The 21,467-nt window shown below is 55.8% G+C and overlaps 9 protein-coding genes across 9 annotated transcripts; 4 read left to right on the plus strand and 5 right to left on the minus strand.

Moving 5' to 3' along the window:
- Positions 1 to 678: 678 nt before the first annotated feature.
- On the plus strand, positions 679 to 2,276 carry CH63R_03891 (Type IIB DNA topoisomerase; the record flags this gene model as incomplete). The annotated part of the gene is made up of 6 exons (XM_018298866.1): positions 679 to 1,010; positions 1,064 to 1,301; positions 1,353 to 1,522; positions 1,545 to 1,602; positions 1,654 to 1,725; positions 1,788 to 2,276. The coding sequence occupies 6 exons, from the start codon at positions 679 to 681 to the stop codon at positions 2,274 to 2,276; spliced, it is 1,359 nt and encodes a 452-aa protein (XP_018160112.1).
- Positions 2,277 to 2,404: 128 nt separating this feature from the next.
- CH63R_03892 (Ankyrin repeat containing protein yar1) lies at positions 2,405 to 3,168 on the plus strand (the record flags this gene model as incomplete). The annotated part of the gene is made up of 2 exons (XM_018298867.1): positions 2,405 to 2,705; positions 2,783 to 3,168. 2 exons carry the CDS (start codon positions 2,405 to 2,407, stop codon positions 3,166 to 3,168), a joined length of 687 nt encoding a protein of 228 aa, XP_018160113.1.
- A 1,061-nt stretch (positions 3,169 to 4,229) lies between these two features.
- CH63R_03893 (uncharacterized protein) lies at positions 4,230 to 5,012 on the plus strand (the record flags this gene model as incomplete). Its single annotated transcript, XM_018298868.1, has 1 exon — positions 4,230 to 5,012. One exon carries the CDS (start codon positions 4,230 to 4,232, stop codon positions 5,010 to 5,012), a length of 783 nt encoding a protein of 260 aa, XP_018160114.1.
- A 765-nt stretch (positions 5,013 to 5,777) lies between these two features.
- CH63R_03894 (Zinc c2h2 type domain containing protein) lies at positions 5,778 to 8,355 on the plus strand (the record flags this gene model as incomplete). The annotated part of the gene is made up of 2 exons (XM_018298869.1): positions 5,778 to 5,853; positions 5,972 to 8,355. The coding sequence occupies 2 exons, from the start codon at positions 5,778 to 5,780 to the stop codon at positions 8,353 to 8,355; spliced, it is 2,460 nt and encodes an 819-aa protein (XP_018160115.1).
- A 381-nt stretch (positions 8,356 to 8,736) lies between these two features.
- On the minus strand, positions 8,737 to 10,355 carry CH63R_03895 (uncharacterized protein; the record flags this gene model as incomplete). The annotated part of the gene is made up of 4 exons (XM_018298870.1): positions 8,737 to 9,312; positions 9,401 to 9,770; positions 9,823 to 9,929; positions 10,068 to 10,355. The coding sequence occupies 4 exons, from the start codon at positions 10,353 to 10,355 to the stop codon at positions 8,737 to 8,739; spliced, it is 1,341 nt and encodes a 446-aa protein (XP_018160116.1).
- Positions 10,356 to 11,867: 1,512 nt separating this feature from the next.
- Positions 11,868 to 13,400, minus strand: CH63R_03896 (Amino acid transporter; the record flags this gene model as incomplete). The annotated part of the gene is made up of 2 exons (XM_018298871.1): positions 11,868 to 11,927; positions 11,982 to 13,400. The coding sequence occupies 2 exons, from the start codon at positions 13,398 to 13,400 to the stop codon at positions 11,868 to 11,870; spliced, it is 1,479 nt and encodes a 492-aa protein (XP_018160117.1).
- A 2,128-nt stretch (positions 13,401 to 15,528) lies between these two features.
- Positions 15,529 to 16,531, minus strand: CH63R_03897 (uncharacterized protein; the record flags this gene model as incomplete). The annotated part of the gene is made up of 3 exons (XM_018298872.1): positions 15,529 to 15,734; positions 15,798 to 15,987; positions 16,067 to 16,531. 3 exons carry the CDS (start codon positions 16,529 to 16,531, stop codon positions 15,529 to 15,531), a joined length of 861 nt encoding a protein of 286 aa, XP_018160118.1.
- A 1,861-nt stretch (positions 16,532 to 18,392) lies between these two features.
- Positions 18,393 to 19,496, minus strand: CH63R_03898 (Alpha/beta hydrolase; the record flags this gene model as incomplete). The annotated part of the gene is made up of 1 exon (XM_018298873.1): positions 18,393 to 19,496. One exon carries the CDS (start codon positions 19,494 to 19,496, stop codon positions 18,393 to 18,395), a length of 1,104 nt encoding a protein of 367 aa, XP_018160119.1.
- A 542-nt stretch (positions 19,497 to 20,038) lies between these two features.
- Positions 20,039 to 21,448, minus strand: CH63R_03899 (Ribosomal protein l32; the record flags this gene model as incomplete). The annotated part of the gene is made up of 1 exon (XM_018298874.1): positions 20,039 to 21,448. One exon carries the CDS (start codon positions 21,446 to 21,448, stop codon positions 20,039 to 20,041), a length of 1,410 nt encoding a protein of 469 aa, XP_018160120.1.
- Between the last annotated feature and the right edge of the window lie 19 nt (positions 21,449 to 21,467).

The raw sequence follows: 21,467 nt of genomic DNA on the forward strand, positions 1-21,467 counted from the left end.
CTCCCATCAGGATCCAGTGGAGAGATACAGAGTAGTGTACAGATATGGTTTGGGTGCTGCAGTGAGGCAGGCCCGCATGGGATGGTAGCCCATCACCATAACTGCAAGTGACAGTGCAGCAGCGCAGACTCAACAACGATGACAAGCCACCGACCGGTGTTTGACGTCCCGTTGTTTTGTCTTCGGCTGAGTTCTGGGTTTTTACTCGGTTGGCTCGGTTTGCGAATCGTCCTCCCACCCTCTGATTTCTTATACAGGGTTAAACCTACCTTCTGACAGATGCCAATTTTGCAATAACACGCCATCGCATTTGGCTTCAGGGGCTCGGGTGGTGGGAACCAAGAAAGCATGGATAAGATAAGCTACAAAGCTGTGGTAGCACGAGCCACCTTTTACCACCAATGGGATCCCACCCGGGGCAGCCAACCACGATTGTCCCCAGTGGTGGACCTCAACCAATAAATAATGCCAAAGTCCGGGCTTTTCATTGGTCTATAGGCCTTTCCGATGTGGAGACTATCTTCCCGTCCGTTCATGCATCCTTCCGCCAGTCTGCCCTTTCTACTGATGCTGCTCGTGACATCTGCCATCGCATCAGCGTACGAGCCATAGTGTCTGGTTCTTTGCTTCGCTTCCGGCACTCTACACTGATGCCGGTCTTGCCGATCTCCTGTGCGAATGGACTGTGCTATATCCACATTGCTCAACGGCCGCCAGCAGGGCCGACTAACGTCCCACCAGTTCTCTAACCCGAGTCAATCAAGCAACGTCGTGACCATCCCTGATGCAGACCTTGGTAGGAATGCCACAGGCGCCGCCATCACCAAGTTGGAAGACATTCTCGTTTCGGTCCAGGAGTCTCTGAATCGGAACGAAGAGATGTCTATCCCCTACAGGTGCCGCCCATCGTCGGCCAGTCAATCCGCCAGCAGCTCTGTCAGCTCCCGGCTACCCCGATCTGCGGTTCGTTTCCCTGGCCGAACGGTCCATGAAGCCACCAAATTCAGTGCGTGAGTGCACACTGCTGGTGCAGGTGGAATCTTCTGACATGTCCGTCATCCAGCTCGCTTGATGCGCATCTTGCAGATGTCTCTCGGCGCCCTGACAGCGGGCAGAACCATCACCAAGAGGTCTGTAGCAGCCACGCTCCTGCCTGCTTACACCGGGCTTTGCTAAAGGCAAGGAAACGCAGGAGCATCTACTATCAAGATGAGCATCTGTTCAAGCAGCAGAGCATTGTCGACAACCTCGTTGATGACCTGGCCTACACTCTAGGACTTGGCCGCGAGGACCTGGGCATCGTACGCCACCCCTGCGTTGTCGGTAGGTAGCCGTTTCTAACTATGAACCAGGTTGCCACGAGTAAAGGCTTGGTGGCAGGTCCCATCTTGATCCGCACCAAGCCTCAATCTGACCTCGACCCAATCCGGGGAACGCCGTCCGAGCTCGACGCGTCTTCAAGTGCTACAGTACGGTCGTCGAGGATTGCACCGTTCTGGCGAGGCTGGCTGACTATCTTAGGGTTTGCTCATACCTCCAGCGAGAGAAATCTCTCAGATTGATTTTGGTCCCGTGCGATGGGTACTGGTCATCGAGAAAGACGTACGACCCCTATATTTACCCTTGGTCGGCAGCTTTTACTGATTTCCAAAGGCCACCTTCCGCACACTGGCTGCGAGGAGATACTACGACACATCTACTTGTGGAAGTGGCATTCTAATCACGGTACGTAAACGTGGCTGATGATGGGTCTGTTACAGTCGAGCTTCTGCTGACACCCACAACAGGGTAAAGGCTATCCGGACCTCGTCACGAAGCAGTTTCTTCACCTCATCCACGACGTAAAACCGGAGCTGCCAATCTTGGCCCTTGTGGATTACGACTATGACGGCATCGCCATCATGCGATGTTACAGCCATGGTTCGCGAGGGCATGCGCATGAAAGAAACACAGTCGTCCCCAGCATGGCATGGCTCGGTATCAAGAGCGGCGACCTCGCGCCCCGTCAAGAGGAGGGCTCTGATGGCAGCCAGAGACCGCTTGGGCCCAACTTGTTCGAGCACTCAAGCTCCATCACTAGGAAAGACAGAAAATCGGCAGCCAGGTTAATCAGTGGAATTGATGAGGACGGCACTGATTACGACATTGATTGCAGGCGGGAGTTACAAGTTATGTTGTTTTTGGGCGCCAAGGCGGAAATTCAGGCTGTGGACGACGCGGGCGACACATCGAGTTGGCTCGACAGTCACATGAAGGAGCGTTTATTCACCTCATAGGAAAAAGCTCCCACGGGATCTCAAATGTTTGCGGGGGCGCAATCTAGAGGAGAGAGCATTTGACTTGGACTGGCGCATGGCCTTCATACACCAGAACGAACAGCGGAGGACTGTGCGGGGTGCGCCAAATGGCTGAAGGCACTGTACCTCCACACACATCACTCGAAAATTTCTACCTCAGTCTCAAGACTCATTCAGACCCTCAGACAGCGCTCATTAAAATCTCAGCAAAAATGGCTCCCAAACTCTCAGAAGAGGAGATCGATGATCTGATTTACCTGTCACGAGCCGGCGAGCTCGCCGAGCTTCAAGAAACGCTCAAGACCCTGTCGGAGCGCGAGAACGCCTCCGTCGGCGAGGTCATCACCGCCGCCAAGGATGAGGGCAAGTCGACCTGCCTGCACATGGCCGCGGGCAACGGCCACATCGGTACGCCCAACCCTCGCAGTTACCTCTCGATTTCTGCCTGTTTTTGTTTTTTGTTATCGGCTAACTTTCCCCGGCAGATATTGTCAAGGCCCTGATCGCGGCCCTGGACGCGCGCCCCGCTGACGAGAAGAAGGCCTACGTTGACGCGGCCAACGAGTTCGGCAACACGGGCCTGCACTGGGCGTGCCTGGGCGGTCACCTCGAGGTCGTCAAGGTGCTCATGGCGCACGGTGCGTCGCCGGCTGCGGCCAACGACAAGGACCAGATCCCGCTCGACTCGGCCCTCTTCAACGGCAAGCGGGAGGTGGCGGACTGGTTCCTCGCGCAGTCGGAGACGATGGAGGGCGGCAACCGGGAGGACGGCCTCAGCGGCGCCGCGGCGGGTGTCGAGATCGAGGACGACGGCGAGGAGGCGGGTGAGAAGACGAAGGAGGAGGCCGGCGAGGGTAGCAAGGCTTCATAGACGGGGGCCTTTTTTTTATTTTAATGAGTTAAAATCAAATGAGTGAACGACGACTGTTTTTTGTGGTTTGAGTGACCCAAATGACGAGCAGATCAGGGGCGAGAGAAGTAAGAGAAAAATGAGTACAGGCAATTGGGTCGTGTGTAAGCAAGCCTGTTGTCCTTTCATGAGTCTTGCGTCCTCCTCTTCTTCATCGCAAACTGATCCCCTTCTTCAGTGTCGTAATGTCGAATTGAGACACGGGGGGGGGGGGTCCAGGTGAAAGAGAGAAAGCAGAGCAGGTCGGGACCTCCGGGTCTTGACAGGTGAAGCAACACTTCTGGCAGTTGGATTCTACTGGTGTCTGGGTAATCTCCAAGCACATTACCTCGAGAGGGTGTCATGGGTAAACATAAGTGACTTGGTACGCTTTGTCGAGCAACTTTTCACGAACGAGAGCGGCCCCCGGCTAACTACATCAAATTTGGGTTGCACGGTTCCAAGCAGTTTTGCAGGGTTTGAAGTGTTTACCGATGAGAGACGCACACTACGCAACATATCCTGTTGATGCGAGAATGTATCCTCGAGCATGTTTCGCCATGAGACCTGGCTACCTCATATCACTGGAGGCAGACGTCGCAGCGCTGTGATAGGTTCCCGAGTCAGGAGACTGGTGGTGCATCCATGCGGATTCGCTTCGCCCTGTAGGGCCACCAGGGCGTGTGTCAGCCGGCAAGAGGACGACGATCACGTTGATGGGAGAAACAGATATTTTGCATGAATGTTGGGCGTTTCCATGGTTGTGTTTGACGAAGGCGGAGGCATCGCCGCGCTAGGATCTTGCCAAACGGGGTCTCGGTGTGACTCGACACTTCGAGAGCCCCCAAAACACACCCATGGCTTCAGCGGTCGGTGTGCTATTAAATGCGATTGACTGCTGTGTTTTCTCGGGACAACTACTACAAGTTCTAACTTTTCTTGTCCCCGCGTCTCATCTCGATCTCACCTGACAGTCCTAGTTTCCCTCGCCCTACAAACATACCAGAAAACCCTTCCGGGTCAAGACTGAATTAGACTCACTCATGGCGCATCAAGAGCCACGGGCCCTCACCGAGGCCGAGCTCCGCCGGTACAAAGACTGTGCCGACGAGAACGCCAAGCTCGCAGAGTGCTGGGCAAGTCATCAGGTCGTCATCATAGCCTGCGAGCCATCCGACTCCTACAAGTACGCAGGAGAGAGAAACTCCCGAGCCGTCGCAATACACGTCATGTCGCCGGCCGAGAAACCCGTGTGGGGCCAATCCCGAAGGCCCCGACAGCGGCAGCAACAGCCGTCCCGGCAACTGTACCAGACGACAATTCGCTTCCTGGAACGGTCCAAAGAGAACAAGAGCTCCCAGCCGAGGCCGTGGCACACGAAGATGGGATCGCACGAAGTATTCGAGATGTACTCATTCGACGCGCGGGAAAAGGCCCGGGAGACGTTTGACGAGCTGGGCGCGGCGTACGTGACGGTATGCATCGTGAGCTACGACGTGCGCGAGACGACGCGCGCGATGGACGGGTTCGGCGTGAGGATGCCGGCGGGCGCAGTGCTAGTAGACCTAGTCAAGGTTCTGGAACACCAGACGCGGGACGAGGGTATCCCGGAGGAGCTGAGCGAGTACACGAACGAGAATATCGCGGTGAGGAACGGGCGGTATGATCGCCGGCCCGGGACGCCGACAGGCCCGCTCGGGATGCCGAGTGTGCGACTCCTGGAGGTGCTCGGCCCGGCTGCCGCGGGACACCGCGCGGACTTTAAGAGAACCAAGAAAGGGAGCGCTGCGTTGAAAAGAATTGCGAGCAGGATCCGGAACGGTTAAAAAGTCCACGAGAAAGGCGGACACTCAACTTGGATGTACTGCAATTATTCCTCAATATTAGATGCATTGCCTCTTGTCTGAGCGTCACACTGGTGGGTGACTGTGCCAGCGCTGTGATAGACCGCCCGACATGTTTGATTAGAACCTGGGATGAGTACATGCATGGCATGAAGTAGCAGACAGGCTCAACGCGATGCATGTTGTGTGCGACGGATCGGCTACGGCACCTGGTCTGTGGGAGATGAAAGTTCTGGGAGGCCGATAAACATGATTCCCGGAAGACGGCATGCTGTAGACCCATACAGTGCTCACATCCAGTGTGTTTACAGTGAATAGCGAGTGTACGAGCGCGTGGGGGTCCACACTCGAGGTACGTACTCACTCGTAGTACTTCCTTTGGCATGCATGAGTGTAGGGATGTATGGGGAAGAGGGGCGTTTTGGGGGGAGGAGCGCCCTCTTCTTCTACTTCTTCTTCGTCCCCCCCGCGGTGGTCCGGGCGGCTGAGGCGCACCTTTGCCAATCCCCAATTCCGTCTCATCTCATCCCCAATCTCACTCACTCCCCATCCATCGCGACGGCTTCACGGCGTTTCTTACATCTTGGCGCATCTCATTCACGCTTATGGCACAGAGTTCCACAGCTGCTCAAGCTAGCTGATCGACTGCGCGGTCTCGTGGAGATCTGCATTACGAATCACATACACGCCTGTCGACGATGCCCTCATAACAGGCTTTGATGGCCAGTCATCCATCTCCCGGTCAGCATGGCGGTGCTGGGCCCAACTACAAACGCGCCAGCCGCAAAGGAGCACCTCGTCGCTTTGTTTGCAACCATCCCGGGTGTGATAAATTGTATTCGAGGGCCGAGCACCTACAAAGACACCAACTGAACCGTGAGACCGTACCACTCGCTGGCTGTGTGTGCTGTGGCCCACGCCGACTGACCCGATTTCGGCAGACGATCCGAAGGAGATCTTCGTTTGCGACGTGCCGGGCTGCGACCAGAAGTTCGTTCGCGCCGACTTGCTTTCGAGACACCAAAAACGGCACTCGTCCACGTATATCCCAAGGAATCGCGCCCCCAGCTTCAGCACTTCTGTCGCATCCGCCGCCGTCTCGTCGCCGACATCAGCTGGCCTCTCGCGGTCCACTTACCCTCAGCACTCCTCGTCAGGCGGGCCTCATGACGCCGCGATTCTTCTCACGCCCGGCTCCGACGCGACGCCGACGCCGACCACAGCCGCAACCAACCCGTCCCTGACCCAGCAAGCCGCAAGGCTAGGCCAGCCCTCAACGTGGCCATCCATCGACGACATGGCCGCGGACATGATGCGTCCGAAGCCCAACTTCTACGTCCGCGAACAAGTCTCCCTGCCCGAAGCACCGCCTTTGATGCCGTCTTACACCTCGGTTAGCTTCCAGCCGGACGAGGCCTTATCGAGGGAGAACTTTGCCATGTGGTTGTTTGATTCCCAAGCGAGTTTCAGCGAGTTCAACGGGGTCGCCAATATCCCTTTTCTGGAAGGCGGTCTCGAATCAACCTTTAACAACAACATCCACTATGACTACGAGTCCCTCACCAGCCGCTCGCAGCTGGACCCTACCCCGCCACGTCAGGTCGAAGTCAGCGACGAACTCATCAGCGAACACAGGCGGCAGGAGGTCCTCCGTTGGCTCCAGGTTTTCCGGCAGAAACAGCCCAAGTATGAGCCGCGCATCGTGAGCCTGGTGCAAGAGAGCGGCGGAGACCTGCCTGCCCTGAACCTGGACATGATGAGGGACTGCTTGCAGGAGTACTGGAAGAACATCTCGCCGAGACTACCGATAGTCCACCAGCCGACCTTTTCGTCCAATCGCTGCCCCATCTTGCTCCTCATGGTGATGATTGCTCTCGGGGCCGCATCCTTGAGTAGCAGAGACTCGACGGGTAACCTGGAACAGTATGGAGGGTTCGCTGATGTCGTCATATCCAGCATCCGCTGGGAGATCCTCACCGCCGACGAAGCATCACCGCCGGTGGGCCTGTACGTCGCCCAGTCGCTGTTGCTGCTTGAGTTTTACGAGAAGATGTTCTCCTCCAGGCGCATGCACGAACGAGCGCACATCTATCATTCCGCCACTCTGACCCTCCTGAGAAGAGGGAGCCCCCTGATCGGTAGAGCAGGAAGCGAATCGCCGCCGGAAGAGGCAGCCCCGACAGTGAACGATGGCTCCTCGTCGGACTCCAGGACATGGTGGATCCGATGGGCCGAAAGCGAATCGATGCACCGCGTCGTTTTTGCTGCCTTCATGATGGATATCATCCACGCGCTCACGTTCGGGCATTCTGCCGACATGGCACCTCACGAGATCCGGCTTCCGCTGCCATGCGACGACGGGCTCTGGACCGCCGCGACGCCCGATGTGTTCCGCCAGCTCGACAGCAACTACCGGATGTACGGCATCAAACAAGTCTCGTTCCTTGACGGACTCAAGAGCGCCCTGCACGGCCAGGAAGTCAAGACGCACACGTTTGGGCGCATGATCATCATGTCTGGATTGCTCAGCGTTGGCTGGCACCTGTCCCATCGGGAGTCTCACACCAAATGGCTTGACCTGCGGACTCCTAGCGCCGAGTCACGAGACGGGTGGAAGAAGATTCTTCTAAGGGCTTTTGATGAATGGAAAGAAAGCTTCGACAACGCGGTTGGTGCAAACGACACACCCGAGGTCCCCGGCCAGCCGTCCACCTCGAACGGCCCGATCCACTCGGCCGCCGTGCTTTATCATCTCGCACACATAAGTCTCCGCGTGGACATCGTCGACTGTCAGGTATACGCCGGGGCAAAGTATCTGGTCGGGCGCAAGGTCTCCACCCGTGATTATGCCAACGCAGTCTCGCGAATGAGAACCTGGTCGAACGCTCCTTCGACCCGCCACGCCGTCCTCCACGCCTTCAAACTCCTCTACCACGTGCTGGTTGACCAGCGAGGACCCAAACGGCGGACGAGCAGCTTCGACTCCCTTCCCGAGCCCGTCTCGGTCTTCTACTCCTGCCGCACCGAGCCGGACCCTCACCGGCCGTGGGTCATGTTCTACGCGGCCCTGACGATCTGGTCCTTTGTCCAGGCGCTTGGTATGCCGAGCAAGAACGCGCCACCGGGGAGGTACAGCGAGATCGCGCGTTACCTGGCGCATTTCGCGGCCTTGGATGAGCTCACGGATGAGGCGGCCCGGGACCTCAACGACAGACTGCCAGAGTTGCTGGATCTGCTGGGGACCAGCCTGCAGCAGTCCCATTCGGAGATCATGAGGGAAGCGAGCCAGAGGCTGAAGCGTTGCTGTGACATGATGAGGTCATGAGGGACTCCTGCTTCTGAGCCCACAAACGCATAGAGGGTTTCTCGTACCCAAAGAACAATGCTGTCATGTTGAGCGGTTTGCGACTCGTCTGAAGCTTACGCCGACGACTTGCCAGACGATGTTATGAAACCCGGAGGCGCCTGAGAACAACAGTCACATTTGTGCTTCGTGTTCCAAGTATGGACAGGCCACATCGTATCTGACGTGGAGCTAAGCATTTCGGAAGGTAAACCGCAATTGCGACGGTTGTCACTTTGAAGTAACGGTTTCGCGTCAGGAACTGACAGTACAGTAAACTAGATTGGTGTGGTATCTACAAAAGTCCTACGGACAACTATGTGCCATTCGTCCAGTAACGTGCCAAGAGGTCTCAGCAATCTCTCAGGTACACATCGGCACGACCAAGAACGTCATCGGGAAGCAGTCCGGCGACGTGTCGGACATCTCGGACCCGATCACTGAGCCGGTGTCGAAGTATTCGTCGTATAGGGGGCAGTACTGGAACGTGTCGACTTGGAAGAAGGCGCCGCTACAGTTGAGCTCCTTGTAGCCCCCAGCGAACTGCCCGGACGGCGGGATCATGTTGCAGTAGATGTAGTACCACTTGCGCAGGTCGACGAAGGGCTCTGGCAGGAACTCTACGAGCTGGAAGTCGCCATAGGGGTCCGTCGACAAGTAGTGCACGCCGTACGACGTCTCCGACATGAGGCGGCCCTGGCTGTCGAGGCTGAAGCTGCCGGCTTCGGCCTTGGGCGCGACGTACCGCGGCCAGAAGAGCGCGCCCGCCTCTCTGAAAAACTCAAAGTTCGGCACGATGCGCATGTACTTCTGGTAGTACGGGAGCGGTGTCGGGAGGTTGGACGGGTACGAGGTCATGGTGGCCGACAGGTAGAACGAGGGGTTCGACACCGAAGGCGTGCATGTCGCCGTCCTTGTGTTCGTCGCGAGGATCTCGGCCTACATCGCCGGTTAGTTCCGTTTTATGCACACAAAGCCCGCGCATGCGGTCTATCTATCCGCACGTTTTGTTTGATAGGATACGTACCACTTCGGTCTCAGTATAAGATATGACATCTGTGTGGTAGATCGGCGCATACTCTGTCTCTGTATATGGTTCGTATACCGTCGAGTACTGGATGATGCGGTCAGCCTTCGTTATCCAGTCCTCCCACAACACGCCGCGGCATCTATCCCTTACAGTATAGTAAAACTCCTTCTCCACCGTTTTGACGGTCTTCCGTTCGTCTTTCGTGACGACGGGGGGGCAGGTGTGGAGACACGCGCACGCCTTTTCCTGGACCGCCTCGTCGCACGACGCCCTGACCCTGAGAGGGAACATTTTGATCTTCGGGTTGGGATCATGGTGCTTTTTGGGTTCCCTCTTGTTGAGTGCCAGTGTGGTCACTTCGAATTTCCTACGGGGCTCGTCAGCAAGGACTGGCTCGATGGAAGGCCAGGACTGCGTACTCTACGGTCCACGTCGGCCTCTCGGTTGATGTCGCGACGGGCGTGTAGGTGGTTTCCTGGTGCCCCCAGCCCGTCAGTACCCTTGGCCCAGGTGCATTTAGAGCCAGCTACTCACGGTGTAGTCGAACGTCCACGTAGTCGTCGAAACTACGGTCTAAGCCCCAGCGTTTTCTCCCGTCAGTCATTTATGTCACTCTGTGCGAGCGTGTGATAACAACTCGCCTAATGTTTTGCTAGCAACTTACGATCTCAGTCCATGGAACGGCGCCGCCGTTCTTCGTCTTGGTCCTCGTCGTTGTGACCGTGCCTTTGAGCGTCGTCGTGCTATCGGGCGGGCACTGCAGGACGGAGGAGCAGTACTTGGACACGATGGTCGTCTTGACGTGCTTGTTGACGGCCGAGACGCACTTGGCGACGGCCTTGTCCTTGGTGCAGAACTTCGGCTTCGGCTTGGACGCCGCTGTCGCGAAGCCCAGCAGCTGCAGCAGGAGCAGCAGGCCCAGGGCCGTCGTGAACAATACCGGACGCGTCATGGTGTTTGCTGGCCACCTCGGTGAAGGTGGAGCTTTTGCAGAGAAGAGGTTCGGATTTACCACGGTTACGGGACGCAGACCTCGACGACGACGACGATGCCCCGACTGCGACGTCTCGGCCGTCCCATTTAAACCGGAGCTCTCCCATCGCAAGCAGAGAGTGCTGGTGGTGTTGCTTTTGTCTTCAGCCGCAGCGAAACCCTTCGGATTCTGCCTGTTTGGGCTAGTGGCGTTCAAGCTACGACCTGGCTTGAGCTATTGACTTAGCGTCCAGCCCAGCTCGCTGGTCATCCACAGAGTCTGCGAATTTCTTATGCGGCTGATTGGTGCCAACAGATTGAAGGGGCGGAAAGAGGGCGTTCTGGCCCTGTTGGGCGCAACCGGGACAGACTATGATCGCTCCAAGGGGCCTGGCCTAGTCACCGAAACGTTGATCCAGCAGGACGGTAACGAGATAAGGGAGAATCCCGAAATGTAGAGGGAGAAAAGAGGGTTGGGACAAAGGCATGGAAGGTTGTCGAGATATGTTTCGAGGTAAGACACTCCTCCCCTCTCCTTTGCTGACACCACAATGCTGTCGCGTGGGTTGTGTCCGGGACTAACAAAGGGCTTGATACCGATGAAAGTCAGCTGGCTGCGCCCCGAAATGAACACTCGTACACAGTCTCATGAAGCTTCGACATGCTAGTCGTCAGACCGCCCCAAGAGGCCTTGGCGATGCCACCGTGCCATGGACTTTTATCATGTGCGATCGACCTCATTCGTCCTGTTTTGGTGATTTCTTTGCAAATCGTTCGGATCCATGGGCTTACAGGTCGTCTTCTTATCCATCTCAGATTGGCCTCAAAAGACTCAAAAGAAGACAAGGCAGGTAATCCTACTGGGAGGATCTTGCAGTGTAAGTGAGTCGAGTTTGGTAATAGCAACGACCCTAGCATGCATAGGTTTGGAGAACTTGGGTACAAGTCCACCCACCACCAACTGGGGGTAAACGGTGGGATATTTGAGTCTGGGGCTAGATGGCTATAACTGGATGCAACCAACCTCGATTCAGGACAGCAGAAGCCGAACAAATCTTACATGGTTAAACGCGTAAATTTGCGGGATGTAGTTGACCGGATTGCTGTTCGAAAACTGCTGTCTCAGTAGAACATTTCACGCGTCAAAATTGAGCTCCATAGACTTAACTGTCGACATATGGATTACCGCCCAGTGTACAGCAGCTATGAAGTCAATCTCCACTCAGGTTCATCCATTAAACACCACCATAGTTTTACATATGTAGTCTTTTGTCTACTTGCTCTGCCGCCATCTTTTAGCTGTCTGTCTGAGTCGTTCTATGGCGTGGCTGTGTTATTTGCAACGCAGCAGTGGCACACATTCCACTGACACAATCGCAGCTTATTCCTTCAGTCAAATCTCAGAATACCGCCACAAGAAAGGACTGTGCCACAAGTCGTCGACGCTCCGCCTTGACTCGGCCCAAAAGAATTACAAACAGCTGATGGTCTATTAGATCAGCAGAGCACATGAGAATGCGTTCTTGATTGTCCCGGCACTGTACTGGTCAATCTGGAGAATGTTAGTTACGTGCGGATTCCCTCAAAACGAGATGATGCAACTTACAATGCTCTTGATGCATGAGTACGTGCCACCAACCAAGACAATCAGTCCCATGATGAAAATCAAGCCGTTCAAGATACTCCAGAAGATGTTCTTCTTGCTGTACCACTTGCCCTCCTTGATGAGAATGAACCACATCATGGCTGGGATATACAGCGTGAAGCCGGAATTGAGCAGACTCGAGACCATGCCGATTAACTCGCTGAAAAAGGGAATGGCTTCCGCGACGACAAACCCGATCCAGGTAAACACGGTGATCAAGGCCAGCCATGTTATCCAGCCCTCCTTGGTGTTGATGTAGCGTGTGATGCTGTCCTTGTACACCCTTCCGTGGATATATCGTGCCGCAACCGTCGTGCAGATTGAACCGCTGATGAAGATGACAGGGAGCGCGACGCCAAACGCCACCTTGGCAACGGTTGACGAAGTGGATAAGATGGCCGGCGACTGCACGTCCGGGCCGACAAAGGAGTAGATGAGCGCCCCAGTGAGCGTGTAGATGATGATTTCGAGTATTCCCAGGGACCAGATGGACTTCATGTAGTCGGTCGGCGTGTGCATCTCGTCCATGAAGGAGAACTGCGATATCGAGAAGCTGTAGGCAAAGAAGATGTTGCAAATGGCCAGAAAGGCGCTGGAGAAACTGATGTCCTCCTTCGGCCACGCTGACCATTGAGCCGGGGTCTCGCTCGCGGAGTTGGTGACCCCCGTCGCAATCATGGTGATTCCAATGGCGAGGATGATGGAGGCAAAATCGATGTAGCCCAGGATGGCCATCTCGGCAAAACTGGGCGGGATCGCCAGCAGGATGAGGATCACGGCGGAAACGACGCCCCAGACGACGCTGCAGATGTGGCTCTCCGTGATGACCTGGAAGGCAATGGTGCCCGTCAGGCAGTGCGAGGCGGTGAGAAGCACCAACATCAGCACCAGCATGACACCGACGACCTCGGACCCGATGCGGCCAAACATGAGCCCTCCCGCGGCGGGGTAGTGTTCCACGTGCGGGAACTTGACCTTGACCTTGCCGACGATGTAGGACGTGTAGATGGCGATGAGGCCGATGCCGATGGAGCAGATGATGCCGGCGACCATGCCGAGGGTGGCGAAGGCGCCGGGGATGGACAGCGAGCCCAGGGCGACGGCCTGGACGATCAGGACGACCACGAGACGTTTCCAGCCGAGGCGGTGGAACTTGGCGTTTCCAGCCATGATCTTGCGCTTCTCGAACTCGGTCATCTCGCCGACCAGCTTCTCGCTGGTAACGTCGTCGTCCTGGGCGAATAGTCTACCCGAGCCATGGCCGCTGCCGTTGCCGTTGCCGTCTCTGCCGGTCTTGCTGTTCTTCTTCTGGTTCGCGGTCGCGGCGATCTGGTCGTCGGCGGGCTCCGCCGCGGGGGGAATAGTTGTGTTGGGGATCATTGTAGTTCTCGTCGACTAGTCCCACATTGTCACACAGACGGTTCTCGGATCCACAACCGCGTTTTGTTCGAGGGATTCGGAACAGTAGTTGAGGCGGCGGGGGGTTGGTTGTCTGCTGTATGGCGTGATGTTGAACAAGGTGGTCGTGAGCAGGTTTGTCGAGGACCTCGGGATGGTGACCCTTTTGAAGGGAAACCTAAATCGCCCCAGCGGCCCCGAGTTCGGACCTTTGGGCTTCAGGGACCCTGGGGGGGAATCCGGTCATCAGAAGAGTCAGTCGATGAAGTGGAATTAGATCCTCCAGGGGTTGGAAAACAAGAGAAATCCACCACCTCGACCCTCTCTCTCCCAAGGTCGAATCCGTACCAGGCGGCGGCGGTGGTGGTGGTGGCCAGTCATCCGGAAAGAAAATTTCGTGTCCCCAATGATTATTACGTATGTAGTCAATTAGAAGTGGAACTTTCCATCCCGGTTCGAGAAAACGGGATGAACCCGCTGGCAAGGATTTCCGGTCGACTGCGCTGCGTGAAAGAGGACAAGCCCCGGGGACGCCACACGCTATTTTGTTTTTGGGTTTATAATGGCACGGCAGTTATTGGAGGTGTTAGTTGCCCGCCTCTCGGGATCAGGCCGAAAGCCTGTTGACGATGATGTGAAGCGGTGGGAAGTGGTGGTCCAGGACAGACTAGGAATACTGGAAGTGCATGTAGATCACAGGACCGTCATCCAGACGGTTCTTCTTTCTACCTCTTCCTCTTGAGTACTTGTAGGAGGTAGCCAGAGGAATTGAGTCTTGACTCGAGCTTTTCTCTTCTTTTCAAAGACAAGGGCGGGTGGTCAAGGTTTTCTAAACATTAGTAACGGAAACTCAATAAGAGGTCCAGCTAGGCCGACTGTTACGTAAACACGAACTGCTTTATGTGGTCCTCGGCCAAGGTTCCCCAGACCTCAAATGAAAGCCGTCCTGCAGACGGGACGGTCTAGACACATGCCGGCATCGCTTGGGGGAGGGGAACACTGGCCACATTGAGTGATTGAGAAGCCTCACGAGCGCGCCACAGGAGTAGTCATCCGCCGATGGATATCTAACAGACGGATAAGGTTTCTGCTTATACATCGATCCGTAGGTATCTATCCATTATCCAATTACCCTGACACCTTGGCGCGCTTCTCACCAGTACTAGTCAACGGTACAAGGCAACATTCATCGCCGAGTTGATGCTCGGCACACTACGCCTTCGGCCCATCGTTCAAGTTGATCTTCGTCGTTATGGGTCGCGTTGCCGTCTTGGCGAGCAGATCGATTTGGAAGCGGCCCTGGACGAGATGAACGTGGCGTGGTATGCTGTCAAAATCCCTGGGCTCTCTGCCGACTTCCTCAAGGCGCAGATTGCTAAGTGGAGGACGTCGGAGGGAGGGATGGGGAAAAGGGGGACGAGGCCGGTGTAGACGAGGACACTTTCTCACGGGGGAAATACGCAGCATTTCTAACGCATGAGGATACAGCAGTTGAACTTGACGCGGCTTGCAACACGCTTGTCAGGAAAATCCACTCGGCGAGAGGTCGGTCTGTATCTTCCACCACGCTCGAGTCACGACTTGCCAGAGATCTCCACGCTGCTGGACATGGTTGTAGTCACCAGGGAGGTAGCACTACTCTTGCAGACCTCGAGCCCAGCAAGGAGAAGGTTGGTGACGAGACATACGGACTTTGCAAGATTCAAAGTGGCCGTTCATTCTGAGACGACGGCATCGTGAGGACAATGGCGAGCTCTTCACCGGCGACAAGTCCCGCAACAGCAGGTCCCGCCGGTGGTGGCCGTGGATGTGGCCGTGGGATCATGGGAGAAATTCAGTTTCACAGACTTATGAGCGGTGAACTGGGCGCCATGTTGGCCCAGAATCAGAAGGAAATCATTATTTCTTAAATATTGGCCGATTCTGGACTATGGGACATGAGTATTTCTGATCCATATTCTCCGGCATAAATCGACAGCATCCATCCGCACACGACGGAGCCAGCCCCCTGAGTCAAATCACCTCGAAGATGTCACTCAAAGGCAATCTCGCCGCCTGCGCCGCACTCTGCCTGAGGACCACTAACACCACACGGCGGGGGGGTTTAGCGTTATCTGGGCGGCGTAGTGGCATTCCCAGCACCCGCAGCCTGTGGAAGAAAGACGGCAAACTCGCCGTTCATGTTGGCCACCGTCAGCGTCAGCTCGTTCTCTTCAGCCTCGAACTCGAGCTCGCCGAGGGCCGGGTCGATGATGAAGGCATTGAGTTCGGGGAAGAGGCGGCCTATCTGTCCCTTGCTGATATCCAACGCGTCTACTGCTACGTCAGCTGTCTGATTTTCCCAAGGAGCGAAGGGCTCGGGACCGAATAACAACTCACTGCCTGGGTTGATGATATAGTCGACTTTCGACAGAGTCACGCCCTGTGCGCCTTCGGCTAGGTTGATCTTGTAGGAGACGGGCTCCACGGCCGTGAAGCCCGGCGGAGGGGCCGCGGGGTTCCTGTTCTCGGTCACGGTGAGGGTGCGGCCGACTGCGTTCTGGAACTCGACTTCGAAGCGGCCGTTTTTCTGCGCAGAAAAAGAAGAAAATCCATGTTAGGCATGCCATTCGTTACCAGTGGCGGGGTTATGCGGTGACGCTGCTTACTCCGGGGGGGAAGAGGACGTCCTGTTTGACATTCGCCCCTCCCAACCGTACGGGCACGGTGAATTGTCCCTCAATCTCTTGCTCCTTCGCCGCGCCCTCCCCTTCGGCTTCTTCTTTGGCTTCTCCGGCGGCACCTTCACCGGCGGCAGGCCCTGGGCTCGTCGGGGCGCCTTCGGCGGGTATCCGTTTCGTGATGCTTACGTCCTCCGCCGCGCTATGAGAAGCGCCGTCGTTTCGAGGGGCTATGCCAGCAGTCGAGTGGCCGGAGAGGGGCAGCGAGGTGGCCAGCAGAAGCTGAGAAGAGAACAGAGCAAGCGTGGAGAACTTCATGTTGGGAGATGAATGATAGTAAGAACAGAAGGAGACCAACACAGTTGGCTCGTGTGGGTGGCGGACTAGCCGCGGGAGGGTAGATATTAGTTGGCTAGGTAGCTCAGAAGTAAACGGACAAAGTGTGCAACCCATCCCAACTACGGATGCGGAGTTGTACGAAGTTATATGTCAAAAAGACCGCGGGCGCGCGTGTGTGGTTGAGTCTGGTCTCATGGCGTATCTTACACGGCCCCGGAAGTGGCTGGCCTCTCTGAGGGAACCGCATGCCAAGCACAGCGGCATCATGAAACCCACATAAGACCACAAGGATGGACGGCCTCTCCTCCCTCCCACCATCCGTGCTGCCAAGCTCGCCAAGGGACATCTTGTCCCCGCCCCCTCAAGAGCCTCATCGTACGGACCAGTGCAGTAAGTCGACGGGTAGTAATGCATACCGCTGGCGGCTCGCCATGCCACTTTTGCTCGAGGTTCGGCGTCAGCTGTGCTTGGCGGTGTGGCAACTCGTCTCTTCTTGACGATTCCGGATGTTTGGTTCATGCTGAAGAACACAGCTGCGTCAAAACATTGGGGAAGGCATTTGATGAGGTCACAGTGAAGAGACCTAGCGGCCAGGAATCGATTTCATTAACATGGCTATGGAGCGAAACTAGGAATAAGGTAAAAGAGTCTTGCTGGGAGGTCGCTGAGTTAATTGCCCCAAGTCAAAAGTTCGTCTCATCATCCCCAATACCTGCATCTGTCCTCAAACACTAGTCTCTTTTCTCAGGCACAAAAGCAAGTGTTGTCCGTCATTTCTGAAGCCGTCTTCCTCCAGCCCTGAATTTCGGCTGACCTCACATTTTGGGGGAGGGGGGGGGGGGGGGGGGAGGGGAGAGGGTTCTCCGTCCCCTTATGCGAGTCTCAGATGACAGGTGTCGTAGGCTAAACTTAGATTCTCAAACGCAAGTTCTTCCGGTGGTCGAATCAAACAGTGGTTGTAATCCCTGTCCCGACCCCTTGCCTCCACGGCGACAACTCTGGTGGACGACGGCCGGCCATGCGACCAATGACTCCGTAGGGTTGGAGCACTTTGCGCCGGGGCCGTCGGCTCAACTTGCTCTGAAGTGAAACGCAACCACGGCAGCACCAGATGGCTGGTTGGCCCCTGTTTGTGATCGGTTCAAGGGTATCAGATTTAATCACTTTTGCGTCGCAAGTCCGGCTCTCACAGTGAGTGAGAGCCGTGTCTGCGTAGACCTCTGAACGTCAACAGTCTGATTTCATTCGAGCATTTTCCAGGCTTCTTATGGGTTTACTCTGGCAGAATCGGGGTGTGAGATAGGTGTGTAACAAAAAGCCCGTACGCCTGAATCGTGAATGCCAATCGGTGGGAAGCATTTTGACTCGTCTTGGCAGTCAGCCCATTTTGACTCGCTCTTCATGTTCGGTGGTATCCCGGCAAGTGAAGCATCTGGCCATTTTCAGGGTCCTCCTGCGAGCCGTCATCGCTTCCGCCTGCACGACCCGGGCCTCGAGCTTGTGACCTGCCCGTTCCAACGTGTTGGTTCCAGCGATTTACCTTGCTGCAGAGGTGGAAAGGACCTTATTTTTGGCTTGTACCAACTCTGTTCATGCACTACAATCTGTTTCTCGGTGAAGAAGGCGTTCGACTTGGCAGTGGCTTACCTCCACTACATGAGTTGAGCCTCGACGGTCAAGCAAATGTGCACGCGTGCCGTGGACAGATCGATGTATTTCTGTTAGGAAGCACCCGAAATCTCCCAATTTGTTCACTTTGAACCTTGACAGTTGCCTCACGAGCTGTTGCGGTCCTAGCTGTCATGAGTACTGGATTGTTCCCCAGGGCGGACGGCATCCGGCGTTGGTTCCGTAAAAGTGGATATGGGGCCGGGTCAGACCCGGAGCTCGGTTTCGGCTACTCCAGCGCCGTCCACCTAACTATAAATGGAGGGAATTTTGAACAAGAATAAGATGCTAATCCACCCGCAGAGTCTCAAAGCTTCTTAAGCAGCCGCTCTAGAGCGTCGGCACTGTACTTGAGTACAAGGTTCAGGTGTGTTTCGTCTTCCTTGACGTAGAAGTCCGGAGGAGAGCTGAGACGCGAGGCGATCGCCTCGCCCATCCGGAACGGGACATTCGTATCCTTTTTACTATACCACAGCTGAATTGGTATAGAGGAGCGCATATCCTCGAGGCGAAACCCCCAGTCGCTCGTCAAAACCCGGCCATCCTCCATGTGCCCGTCCACGCCCTGCTTGTAATGCTCCCGATAGGAATCGAGCATGATGGTGAGAATCTCAGGATCCCTCAGAGTTGGTAGGTCCGGACTTGCCCAGCTGTACGACTTCTTCGAAAGTCCGTCGCGAACTAGCTCGACCATCTTCTCGTTAGACACGCTGTTCAGCACAGCCATCACTTTGGTCTGCAGCCAGCGAATTATAGCCGGGAAATACATCAGCCCTTTGAAAGTGAGCCAGTTGCCCCAGTTCATGCCCTTAGTGCCGACATCGATCGGGCCCATTCCGCCAATGACAGAGACACCCTTCAGGTTTTCTTCTGGGAGGGAATAGGCGCACGCCAATGCGTACGGGCCGCCGCCCGACACGCCGATGACGCCGTAGGATTGGAGGTTCAGATGCTCCGCCAGTTCGCGTATGTCGTCCGCGTGATCCAGCATCCTGCGGCCGGGCTGAGGAGAGCTGTTGCCGATGCCGGGCCTTTCCACGGCGATGATCCTGGCGCCCAACCTCACGCCAGGCGCGTCGAAGAATGCGCCGCCGGAGAGTCGACAGCCGGGGTAGCCATGCAAGTAAAACACCGCGTGGTGGCCGTTCCTTGCGCCGTAGTATGCGACCCCGAGTTTGCGCCCGTCGGACAAGACGAATTCTTCAGAACCGGAGTCGCCCACGTGGGAGAGGTTCCGTTGCCTGAGTAGAGGCTGCTGGTCTGGGGCGGCATCTGATGTATTTTCTGACCACACCGGCGACACGGCGCCGGAGCGAGCGAGAAGGTCGACGACCCGTAAGCGCGTGTTGGTACTTTGCAGCCCAATATCTCTCAGCACTGCCGCTGACCATGCCCGGAGTATATGCGCCATGAGTAGGGAGATAACTAGAATTGTCGGTCTTTCAGCGAGGTTGTAGGGATGGAGCGCCGGCGTAGCGTGGGAAGGCAAGTTGGATGGGGAAAACCGCGGAGAAGAAGTTGGCTTACTTCAATCGCCTGATTCCTGGCCACGTGCTGCGAACGGGTTTAGGCTAATACGAACCTCACTGCGCCAGGCCTATGCCCCTTGTGGCATTGCATTGTATGCTTACATTTATGTACTTACGCGACAGTCCCTCGTCAAGACATTGTTCCTTGGGCTGTGTTAAACTTCAGTTACACGATGAATCCGGGCTCAAATGCAGCGAAAATATTCACTCGCCGCGGTTGCGCTCATCTAATTCTGGGTCACATAGGGCTGACTGACCACTTCGTGAACTGATGTGAAGAGCTGTTCAGCAACTTGGCACTGTTGATGAAGACGTACTCCTTTTTGTTCTCGAACTTCAACCTCAGAACGCCCCCATCGTGAACAAAACACACCCCCAAAAATGCAGGTCTCCTCTGATTGAGATGTAGTGCATTGTCGTGAACTCAACTCTGAACCCTCTTCCTTTCCATGCGCCTCATCTCTTCGTTCTCCTTTTGTGACTTTCTCACCTCCTTCTCGGCAGACTTCTTCATCTGCCTCTTCGCTACCTCGGGATCCACCCAGCCGACGTTTGGATCAGGCTGACGCCTATTCTGTTCGCTGATGGCCTGTCTTTTCTCTTCAAGCTCCTCCCTCTTTTCCTTCTTCAGCTGGAGAGATTCCTTCTTGCTCTCCGCTTCGGCATCGGTCATGCCGTTCAGCGCCCGCTGCTCCTTTTCGCGGATAAACCTCTCTTTCGTGGCCTGCCTTGCCTGTCTGCTTGAAGGCGGTAAGCCATAGAGCCGAACGTGGTAATCGATCCCCGTTTGCGATACCCACGAAAGTTCGTACTTTTCTTGACTGATCAATCCACCACGCGAAAGGGTAAATGAGTAGAACCAGGACTCGCCGTCTTCGCTGGATGCATGCGAGGAAGCGGGACGTCTTTGGTATCTTGCATCCAAATATTCTTGCCGGATGTGAAGATTGACCTCGTCGACTTCAAGGAAACATTCGTAGGCAACATCCATCCAATCTTTGGCATCGGCGCCCAAATCGTAGTCGGAATCAGGCATCGAATCCGGGGCTTGACGAGAATACCTACCGTGACTCAGCATGACGTAGATGGTGCAATAGTGCATCGTCGAGTATGCACAGGAAGGATACTCTACTGGCTCTAGGCTTCTATTGTAGAGTGGAAAGAGGGTGATGAGGACGATGTGCAACAAGCGGCACTTTCTAAACATGCGGGCGAATCTCTCGGCGTTTGCCCACATCATCCCCGGGGAGATCTGAAGCGTTCTCAAGCCGGCACAATTGCAGATTGTGTGCCAGAAGAGCGGCCAGTCCGTTGGACAAGCATCATTTGGACTCGACCTGTCCAGTGAGACGTGAAGAGGCGCGCCGTTGTCGGCGGGGCTCATGACGCAGATTTCCGTCACAAGATTGCGGTACTGGTGGCGCAGGTTGTGCCTGAGGGCCACGATGACCTCAAAGGCGCTCAAGAAGCAGAATGTGTTCTGTGACCAGAAGACGGGAGCTGCCTCGGCGTGGATTTGACGGTTGGCGAGGAGCAGGCTGATGCATTTCCGTTTGTCGCAGTCGCAAGCCGACTCGGTGACAAGACGATAGGGATTCTCGCATATCACGACGTTCTTCAGCAGGAACGCAGGGGGCTCCCACCGGAGGGACTGTGTGGACTTGTAAAAGCAGCCGGATTCGTGAGAAATTTCGTGCCTTTGGGGCTCGACGAGAGAGTATTCGTAGATTTGGTCGCGCACCTCGCGGGGAAGTTGCATGAAAAGAATGCCGCGCCGCCGAGGCCGTGGAGGCAGTGGGAAATCGGGACGGATCGTGAGCGTCAGAGTGGGCATGGTTGAATGGTTTCCTGCT

This window comes from Colletotrichum higginsianum, chromosome 3 (assembly GCF_001672515.1).
Source record: "Colletotrichum higginsianum IMI 349063 chromosome 3, whole genome shotgun sequence".
Classification (NCBI taxonomy): Eukaryota; Fungi; Ascomycota; class Sordariomycetes; order Glomerellales; family Glomerellaceae; genus Colletotrichum; species Colletotrichum higginsianum.